The 10,753-nt window shown below is 42.6% G+C and overlaps 1 protein-coding gene across 1 annotated transcript; it reads right to left on the reverse strand.

The window, feature by feature from the left end:
- Positions 1 to 4,495: 4,495 nt before the first annotated feature.
- Positions 4,496 to 6,360, reverse strand: LOC146177766 (uncharacterized). The gene has a single exon (XM_084580575.1). The coding sequence runs from the start codon at positions 6,199 to 6,201 to the stop codon at positions 4,699 to 4,701; it is 1,503 nt and encodes a 500-aa protein (XP_084436701.1). The 5' UTR covers positions 6,202 to 6,360; the 3' UTR covers positions 4,496 to 4,698.
- Positions 6,361 to 10,753: the final 4,393 nt, after the last annotated feature.

A 10,753-nucleotide genomic window follows, 5' to 3' on the forward strand; every position in this document is an offset into this window, starting at 1 on the left:
CAAAAATTCTTTCATACAATAGTGCTCAATCGAGTGGAATATTTCAATCACCCTGAAATGAGGATTTGAAGCAATCTCGTTGAAAATTATTGAGCTAAGCATCTCAGTACCACGACTTGCCACCTTTTTATAAGCTAGTTGCATACGATGCTTACATTTTTTCTCATATATCCGCACCGTCAGCATCATTCTATCTCATAGATCAGTCGTTTGTTGGCCCGATTCATTAGGCGCTTGTTTCTTTCTCAAAGTTTAGTTTCTTGCGTATATTTTATTGGCCAAGAAAATGCGGTAAAGCACATTTCTCTGTGCAACCTGTTATGAGAGCCCGGAAATGTTAGAAAGAAGTCTCCAGTCTGTTAGCGTTCGTGTTTTTATTACTGCGCAATTCCTTCCCCTGGGCGGCGGCCGTCCGCCCCTTGGACCCTGAGTGGTGCGTCGACCCGTCCACCGCTTTGGCGCACCTGCGTGGATTTAGGCGTGCGCATGCAACCTCGGACCTTGCTCGCATCGCGCATGCGGTGAGAGAGTGCGATCCGGGGAACGACAGGAGTGCGAAGTGCGCGAGGACGGGATTGAGCGGTGCGTCAGCACGGAGAGCAGGCGGTGGAAAGCTGTGCGAACGAGCGTGTGCGAAACAAAGATGTGTCATTGTAATCCAGTTGTTAATATACCCATTGTACCTTTTCGTATTTTATTTGTGTTTCCAGTCTTTTCTTTCACATTTGTTTTTCGTTCTAATGCGAACAAGTCAGTTTACATGTGGGTAATCTTCTCTCCATACACAATATTTGTATAAAAAAAAAAAAAAAAACCTTTCTTCCCCGCGCACTCCTGTAACGTTTCCACCACGAAGGTAGTTTGAGAATAATAAGCTTCGATACCGAATTAAGCTTAATTGTAAAACAACGACTGCTTTATTTATTTTTTTAACTCTAGTTATTCCTTCTTGCCATTTGTAGCGCAAGCATTGTAATGCAGTGAACTACGACGGAATCGCGAAACTGGGGGTGTGAATAAAAGCGGAGAAACGTTACAGACTTCTTTTTTTTCGCACTAGTGGAAAAAAAAATAATCCAGAAAATCAAAAATTATGCTACCAATGCACTTGCATGGCGTCCAATCAAACGTTGTTCTGCTGAGCTACCGTTCTTGTATACTGGCTGCTACACGAAGCTATTTTGATTTCCTATGAAATTCAGTGTGACAAAGCCCCACGCGGATATATTTCGCATTTCAAGTTCTTGTGAAATGTGGAAGCCCGCCCGTCGCCGTGCCGCGGGCGACTCTAGCTGGCTCTGCGATCATTTTTGCCACTGCAGTGATTTGAATATTCGCGGCTTGTTTAGCAAATAACTGGCGTACTCTTTTGCCGAATGAGTGTTTCAAGATAATCATAGAGCATTTACCAGTACCGTATGTGTGCGATATTACATCTGTGATTAATGCGCCATGGTCATTGCAGTCGTATTTTTGATTATACACGTATGGAATGGTCTACTCTCGCAGAGCCTAAGACGTAAGTTACGCTAGCTCTACGTATGTCAAATAGGTATATGAAAGAAATAGAGCTTTAAAGTATAGCGGCTGACGCATTGCGTCGTAAATTCCCGCCCGGGCGGCGGCCGTGTGCACCTTGAACCACACGTGGAGCGTCAGGGCCAGCGTCTTGGATTGCATCGCGCAGCGTGTAACCCGACAACCCCACCTGCAGAGCGCATCCACTCGGGCAAATCGGCGCCGCTGTTGCTGGCACCGTGCCTCCATGTTTTTCTTCCTTTGTTTGTGATGTTTTCAATGCACCTAGCAAGCAGCGAACAGAGCGTTCATCTTTCGGCGCGAGTGACTGCCATCAGTGGACTGGAACAGAAGTGCGCGGTGTCATTCATTTCATTCATTTATTCATACTGTCAGCCCTGGGCGGGCTATTACAGGAGTGGATATCAAACTTGAAATAGAACAAGAACACATCAAACAAACACTGAGATCAACACTAAATTTCATACATAATTGTGTTTGCCACTTGAACAAAACAAAAACATTGTCATAGAAATGAAGCAGTACATAAAACATTATGCAGTTTATCTAAAAATTCGCTAAGTGATTGTGACGTGACAACGGAGTTTGGTAACAGCTTCCATTCCTTAATGGCTCTCGGGAAAAAACTAAATTTAAAGCAATCATTTCTGACAGGCAGCATTGGGATGTACAAACTGTGACGATGGCGTGATGTTTCCCCTGTTTTAATTTCAAAGTATTTTGTTTGATCGATTTTCAAGTAGTGGTTAGCGATCTGGAAAAGAAACTTGAGTCTGTCACATTTGGTTCAAATGTCAAGTGTCAAGATAGGCCTAACTAGGCTTTTGAAAACCAGACTTTTTATTTCGGGAGTTGCCCTGCACATATTGCGTCTCAAGCTCCAGAGTGCCTTGGAAGCCTTAGTACATACATTATCTATGTGTGAATTCCAGCGTAAGTCAGATGTGAGTGTTACTCCAAGGTATTTAAAATTGCTTACTCTAGTTAGTAATCTACCATTAATGCTGTAACTGTAATCAAGGACAGTTTTCTTTCTTGTAATGGACATAAAAACAGTTTTGTTTGAATTTAATACCATCTGCCACACCTTACACCATTCATGTATTTTCTGCAAGTTTTGATTGAGTTCTGCCTGATCTTCCGGAGTATTAATTTGTTTATAAACGATGCAGTCATCTGCATACAGTCTAACTGGAACGCTCAAACCAACCGGCAAGTCGTTGATGAAGATCAAAAACAAGAGAGGGCCCAGAACGCTGCCCTGGGGAACACCGGAATCGACTGGCATGATGTTGGATTTATACTCTTGAACCTGAACATACTGTACTCTAGACGAAAGATATGACCTGAACCACTCAGTTATAGTTTCATTTTTAAATATGGCACTGATTTTTAGTAATAGTTTAGGATGCGAAACCTTATCAAACGCCTTTGCAAAGTCCAAAATTACGATGTCAGTTTGCATGCGGGAATTAATTGACTGGGAAAGATCATGTACTGTTTCCGTGAGTTGAGTGATGGTAGAAAGCCCCTTGCGGAAGCCATGCTGGTTTACAAATAGGAGATTGTTACTCTCAAGAAAAGTTGATAAGTGAGCGTACATAATATGTTCGAGTAACTTGGAACACGTGCTAATGAGGGAAATGGGTCTATAATTTTCAACGTTAGAAGTGGGACCATTTTTATGCACAGGCACTATTTTCGCACATTTCCAGGCAACGGGAACACAACTACTGTCGATAGACGATTGAAAGATTTTGGTAAGAAATTTAGAATTCCACTCTGCATATCTATATAAGAATTCATTCGGGATACCGTCCGGTCCTGAGTTCTTTTTTGTGTTGATATTCAAAAGGAGTTTCAGAACTCCTTCTTCACTTATTTCTAAATCGGGTATAGGAGGGCAACCTGGAGGCTCAAAAAACGGTGATTCGCCGTCATCTTCAGTGAAAACAGATGCAAAAAATGAATTAAAACTTTCAGCCCTCTGGGGGCTCTCTTCTTCATTAGAATGGTGAGATTTACCGCCGCCATTTATATATCGCCAGAACTTACTGGGCGCTTCAGAAGAAATCTGGTGAGAGTCTGACTGTAAAAGGTATTTTTACTTTCTTTGATGAGTCGCTTTAACTCTTGGCTCATACGACATATGGAGGTTTTTAATTCAGGGCTTGGGTATTGTGAGCATCTTTTTCGTTTCCTTTTGAGCTGTCGTTTTTTGTGAATAATGTCTCTATTAATCCAAGGATGCTTCCGTTTTGTTATTTTCGTGGTTTTAGGAATGAACATCTCAATTGCTTTGGCTATCATGTTTGCAAAAAAATCCCACAACTTATCTGTGCCAAGTCCGTCTTGATATAAACACATGAATTCATCAAACGAGATTTCAAGGTAGTCCAGTAATCCGACATCATCAGCAGCCGCAAAATTCAAAACAGTCTTTCTGCAAGATTTGTGACAAATTTCGCGAGTCATATTGAGCGACATAATCACCATTTTATGGTCAGACAATCCTTCTTCAACATCACAACTCAGCAAAAACTCTAGTAGACCAGATGACAAAAAGACAAGGTCTAGTATCGAGGATGTTGTCATACATACTCTCGTACTCTTTTCAACAATCTGAGTCAAACCATAGCAGTAGGCGAGTTCGATCAGATGTTCACTGCTAGCTGTATCAACTCTGCCGGGAGAAAGCGACATCCAATCAATTCCTGGCAAATTAAAATCACCTGTCAGAATAATGTTGTCATCAAAGTGTACATTTATGTCCAGAAACCTTTTTAGGTTATCAAGCACGTCTATGGTTGAATTGGGAGCTCTGTAGAAAGCACCCACTAAGACAGTATGACCATTCAGTCTGGTTTTAATCCATGCAGTTTCTAAATCATCAAACCCTTCTATAACTGAGAATACTATATTACTCTTAACCAGAATTGCAACACCACCACCCCTCCTTTCACGGTCTTTTCGTACTATGGAGTAGTTTGGGGGAGCAACTTCACAGTCTCTAATATCTTTATGTAGCCATGTCTCTGTGATTACCATAATATCGGGTTCATGTTCAAGGCATATACTTTCTATGGCGTCAACCTTGTTAAGCATGCTCCTAGCGTTCACATTTATAATTTTAAAGCAGACCGTCTTATGATTGTTTAGTCACTCATTGCTAGTGCTAGTGGCAACCTGGCATTTGAACCGCTGCTTGGTCTCCTCGTTCCATGCGTATAAGGTATTCTTGACTTTTAACTTATCAAAAATTAACTTAGCTTTCACACCGTTCTTCCGCTCATCGGCACAGGAGTTCCAAAGGTTTTTTCGTATTTCCACAACCCTTTTAGAAAAATCTTCATTTACACTAAATTGAGTGCCTTTTAGGTTGAAACAGCTACTCATTATTTTCATCTTATCCCTAAAGTCAGTAAGTTTAATAATAATCGGACGGTCTCTACCTGGTTCCCTCTTTCCAAGTCGGTGAATCCTTTCAATAGTGTCCACCCTTTGTTTCAGAATTTTATCAAAGATGTCATTGTTTACTTTCTGTAGTAGGTCCTCTTCACTCTCTGATTCCTCCTCCTTGACTCCGCGTACAATCAAGTTATTGCGCCGCGAGCGGTTTTCCAACTCATCAAGTTTTCTCGAAACTGTAGTCATTTCTATTTCACATCTTTCAGCAAAAGTTTCTAGTTTCGAAAGCCTATCCCGAGACTCGTCAATGGTTTGTAGCTTTTGTTCTATAGCAGACAGCCTGGATTGCATGTCCAGAATTCTTGCTTCAGACGATGTTTGGTTTTCCTGTATTTCGCTTAATTTGCTGAGGATTTCAGTTTGAGAAGCAATTACTTGCTGAATCATTTCCATTGTATCCGGGCCAGGATTTTCCTCAACATCACCGTATAACTTCAGCAACAGGCCTACAATTGAGATACAATCACTAAAGCAAACCAGCAATGTGCGTGGACACGGCAACACGATCAAAAAAAGGTAGTTGCTACGGCAGCAATATTTTCGTCCACCAACCTGCACAAATAGTGGCACATCAGTTGACATTGTCACGACGGGGTTGCCGTGTCCACTGCTGATGGAAGGCGCAGACGTCCCTTTTATAGGCAAAATCCGGGCTGGAAGTGTGGATGACGTCGCTGTGCTCGAAGAGGGTGCGCAGAAGGCAGTATCCACGTGCCACGACAGCAGCTCGCAGTGTAAAAAATGTACGCCCCCCGCGCACGGCAGTCGATAGGCATCGGCAGAAGCTGGGTGACGATTGAAGCCGCTGTCTGGGCTTACTGCACTGCCCAAGGCGATGGAAAAGAATCCGGTAAGTACCTGCACAAATAGTGGCACATCAGTTGACATTGTCACGACGGGGTTGCCGTGTCCACTGCTGATGGAAGGCGCAGACGTCCCTTTTATAGGCAAAATCCGGGCTGGAAGTGTGGATGACGTCGCTGTGCTCGAAGAGGGTGCGCAGAAGGCAGTATCCACGTGCCACGACAGCAGCTCGCAGTGTAAAAAATGTACGCCCCCCGCGCACGGCAGTCGATAGGCATCGGCAGAAGCTGGGTGACGATTGAAGCCGCTGTCTGGGCTTACTGCACTGCCCAAGGCGATGGAAAAGAATCCGGTAAGTACCTGCACAAATAGTGGCACATCAGTTGACATTGTCACGACGGGGTTGCCGTGTCCACTGCTGATGGAAGGCGCAGACGTCCCTTTTATAGGCAAAATCCGGGCTGGAAGTGTGGATGACGTCGCTGTGCTCGAAGAGGGTGCGCAGAAGGCAGTATCCACGTGCCACGACAGCAGCTCGCAGTGTAAAAAATGTACGTCATTTTTTACACTGCGAAATGTACCTAGCAAGCAGCGAACAGAGCGTTCATATTTCGGCGCAAGTGACTGCCATCAGTGGACTGGAACAGAAGTGCGCGGTGTGTCGTCAACAAGGGCGGACGCTTGAGAAAAAATAAATGTGCGAACGAGTGCGATGAAGAAAAGTGAAACTGTAACCCAGTTATTTGTTTCAGCATAACCTTAATATTATTCATACTGAGATTGTACGTGCAGTGTTTTCTCTCCATTTTTTTCTAATACTTTTCTTCTTAGAGCGACAACGAAGCAGGAAGCGTCGATACGATTTGCCATATGTGGGAACGTCCATGCATGTGCGGACCGACGTTTAATTTACCGCTCAAGAACCCAGCTTTAATTTAGATCACCATTGTTAAATCGTTTAAGCGAAAGTATGTGCTGCGATGCTTCGTATTCGTATAGCTTAAACGGCCTAGTGTATTTTTAAAGTTTATTTCGATGGAAGCGCGCTCACCATAGTCGATCTGAGTCACGTACGAGCCTTAATATGCCGATGCTTATCGCTCATTTTTTGCATCGCACTGCATGTGTGTCCTGCGGTAATCGTCTGTTTGAAGCCACTGTTGTTAAAACTAATACACTCGGGGGCAAAGAAATTTGCGGCAACTTTTGGAATTCTCTTCACCCAGAGCAGCAGGAATCGCCACGGGAGCAGCTATGAAAAAACCTAGACCATTGCCGAAGAAAATACAAAAAATAGCAACCATTGCCTACGCACGATATGTCGTTTTGATTCTTTCTAATCTACCGGTCGGCGTGGAGCTATTCATCGCCGCCGCCGCCCTGACGGACCAGCAAACGGTGGTGAACTTATTGATATTTGACGCCGTTGACCGATTGTCGGTCTCATCCAAATTCGTCACAGTATACATGTGGATTGATTACAGTGCCAGCTTAAGTCAATGAAGATCTAGTGTGAAAGAACATGGTGTAATCCCAAGCAACATCAACAACAGCTAGGTGGGAATAAAGCAAACGCGACTGAAACCAGCACCGCGGAACTTCACAAGACTATTTAGACACAAGATTTCCGAAGTATTTAAAATTGCAAAGGTAACTTGAAAACATCGATTATAACAGCACAGTTAACGACTCCAAGTATTAAACGAGCCTGCCAACCGCAAAAGCACGCTAATGCGGTTTCCCACGGAATATTTCCACCACATGCTAATTTGCATCTAATATTGCCAGTAGGTGAGATAGACAAGACAATGTTGACTGAAGTGTGCTAATGCATTTGGCGCGACATGGTAACAGAACTGACAGTATTTTCCAGCATATGGCATATATTAGCCAACGTCAGTGGAGTAATGGCTAACGCTGTTCGGTATAGCCATCCTTATGAAAGGGCAATGCCAATACTGTTGATATGTAAGGTATGCCAGTGTAAATCTGACATTGGCGGGCCATTGTAACAGAGCTGATATTATTGTTCAGCATATGTCGAATATTGGCCAACATCAGTGGACTGATGGCTAATGCCGTCCGTTATAGCCATCCTTATCTCATGGCAGCGCCAACACCGGTGATACGCCGGATATCCAGGCCCATCATTGCCATCCTCGTATAATGGTACCACCGATATTGTCAGGGCATCGGATATGACGGGCCAATGTTGTTATCAATATAAAAAGGTACGAACAATATTGGTTACCAATGGAATCCTCAGGACCAGTGTTGGACGTGTTATAGAATGGCACAACCAACACCAGCCATAAGATGGCAGCGCTGGGCCTACATAGGGCTGATCTCTGCCAACTCACTGACAATATTGGCCCGGGCTCTTGTGCTGCCTGGGTTACTATAGGGGGGTTCTACTGTGTATATTGAAGGCCTACTGCCACACATTCTTCCTTTAGAGCATTTTTCGACAGGTTTCTGGGCCTGCAAGGACATGCAGCATCTTATGACGTAGGGATGATAAACATACATGCAAAATATTATCCATTCCAGATACAAAAGAAAGATATTTGGAAGGAAAAACCTGCTTCCGGCAAACCAATAACTTCAGGTGGATGCTTAGTGTTCATATAGAATTACAGTCCCTGAAAATATGACGGTCCAGGCTCCAGACCTTTTCAATTTTTAAAAAATCCTTAAAAATTCCTGCAATAGACAATATGGATTACTATGCACGCAAAACTGGATGATATTAAAGAACACATTAAAGAATATTTTTCTGCAGCACACCAGTTACAGGCACACATACATTACTGCGGCCAGAATAAAGAGATCATTGCCCTGACAGAATCAATCAAGCTATCTTCAATCAGCTAACTGAGGAAGATCTGTATATCGCAGATATTCTTCTCAAGATCAGTGAAGAATGAGACCCACCTGTGTGGTTTAATTTCCATACCATTTCAAGTTCCAGCTGTTTAGTTTTCACAGCTTTTATTGCTAGTTGCATTCTACTATATACAGTTGTCTTACTTGTAATGTAACAAGGAATAGTTTTCATACAGTGCTCATTATAAATTAAAGGCACCAGAACAACATGCACACACACAAGAAAAGAAGAACGGGACAGAGCGCCATTCATAACTGATTTGTTGTGCCGAATAATGTACATATATATCTCACTGCTGGCGTATGCGCAAGGAACACATTAAGCATCATGTAGTTTAGGATATGTTCAAGAAACGCTTCCTCAGCATTATACAGATTGTTCGACGTGTCACTGAGGCACAAATAACCTTTCTTTCCGATATAAAGCGCTTCAATTAGCTCTCTGGCCATTGTATTTCCACTCCTTGCAAGAATGCGCATATCAGAAAAACATGGTTCACAAGTGCCTGAAGGGCAGGATCTGATATGCTTCAGAATATTGGGCTCATCTTTATTTTGCTCCATGTTGCGTTCATGTTCCCGGATTCGCCCATTACAACATCGGCCGGTTTGTCCGATGTAGGAGGAACCACAAGAGAGGGGAACGTCATAGAGAACTCCTTTGGCACATTTTATGATTTGTCGCCCATGCCTCATACCATAGCCTCTTTCTCTGAGAAAGCATTTCTTGAACATAGCTTATCTTAAACTACATGATGCTGACTGTGTTCCTTGCGCATGTGCCGGCAGTGAAATATATATGTACTTTGTTCTGCACAATAAATCAGTTGTGAACGGCACTCTGTCCCGTTCTTTTCTTTATATATAATGAATAAACACCAACAAGGCCAACAAGAAGTTCTCTTAATCATACTGTGCATGCTTGTTCAGCTAACGTTATTACAGTCAGCCTGCAATGAGCAATTGAGCAAGTACTAGAAATTTACTTGGCATAAGCAGGAAAATATGCTAGAGCTGAGTACAATGATATCGTACTTCCTTATCAGCTAGCAGCCTACCAGGTATGCATTTTTCTTTATCACAGCTAATCATATGGCCGCACCATCGGCAACCTTCCACGTGCGAGATTATTTTCAGTTAGGCATACATGGGTCATTTTATATCCAGGTACCAGGTGTGGTGCTCGGGCATCTGATTTCTTCAAACCAGTTCATAGTAGTTGTTGGTATAGAGATTAGTAATCTTCCTGAATACCTGAGGCCAAACATTATTTTAATTGCTTAAGCACGCTTTAAAATACAATGCTTGATGTGACTATGGGATCATCAAAAAAGATACATCTAGCATTACAGCGATTTTTCAGTTTCACCCTATCACAAGTTCCTTGAAAAACAGTTTAATCCTGAGCTGAAAAGTTGTTTCGCACACATTTTATATTTCAATAACTGTAAAATGTTGCTATTTTGTGAATTTATTTTAAAATCAAAATTTCTTAACAGCCTCACAAATGTTTTTTTTCATAAATGGACAATATTTTGTACTGAAATTAAAAATAAGATTGTGTCTGGAGAAATAGTATTGTTTGCAGAACAAAACAGCACATGTGCAAAAAAAGCACCACTATCGCTCAATTTTATTGTGCAATGCACGAACTGAGAGTTTACCTAAAATTACAAGTACAATAGCTTGTGTACATGGACTCGACAGCACCGGGTTGAATCAGCGTTGAGTAAGCAAGGTCGTCATTACTCGACCCGGTTGATGTCTACATGAACTCGCTTTCTAGTGAGTAAGTATCGTAGCAGAGCGTAGCATCGAGATTCGAAGTTATTGTGCAAGTTCTTACTCGTATTTGAGCCCATTGCCTTTTACTGTCGAGAGCTTCGATTATTTTTTATCATTGGTGAGCGCTAAAAAGCATTCATTTTGAGTGACGCTCGTCGCCGCTCCAGAGGCTTTTTCATATCCCAGAGTTCCCCATAAACTAGACTCCCTGACTGGACAGCGTCTACATGCCTTTAGATAAGCTGGTCAAGCGAATTAACCTACCCCCTGC

The sequence above is a fragment of the Amblyomma maculatum genome, chromosome 10 (assembly GCF_055883805.1).
Source record: "Amblyomma maculatum isolate TAMU_Amacu chromosome 10, ASM5588380v1, whole genome shotgun sequence".
NCBI lineage: Eukaryota > Metazoa > Arthropoda > Arachnida > Ixodida > Ixodidae > Amblyomma > Amblyomma maculatum.

Bases quoted from the DNA above. Each gene is read 5' to 3' on its own strand.
- LOC146177766 (XM_084580575.1), bottom strand. From the start codon at position 6,201: ATGTCAACTGATGTGCCACTATTTGTGCAGGTACTTACCGGATTCTTT.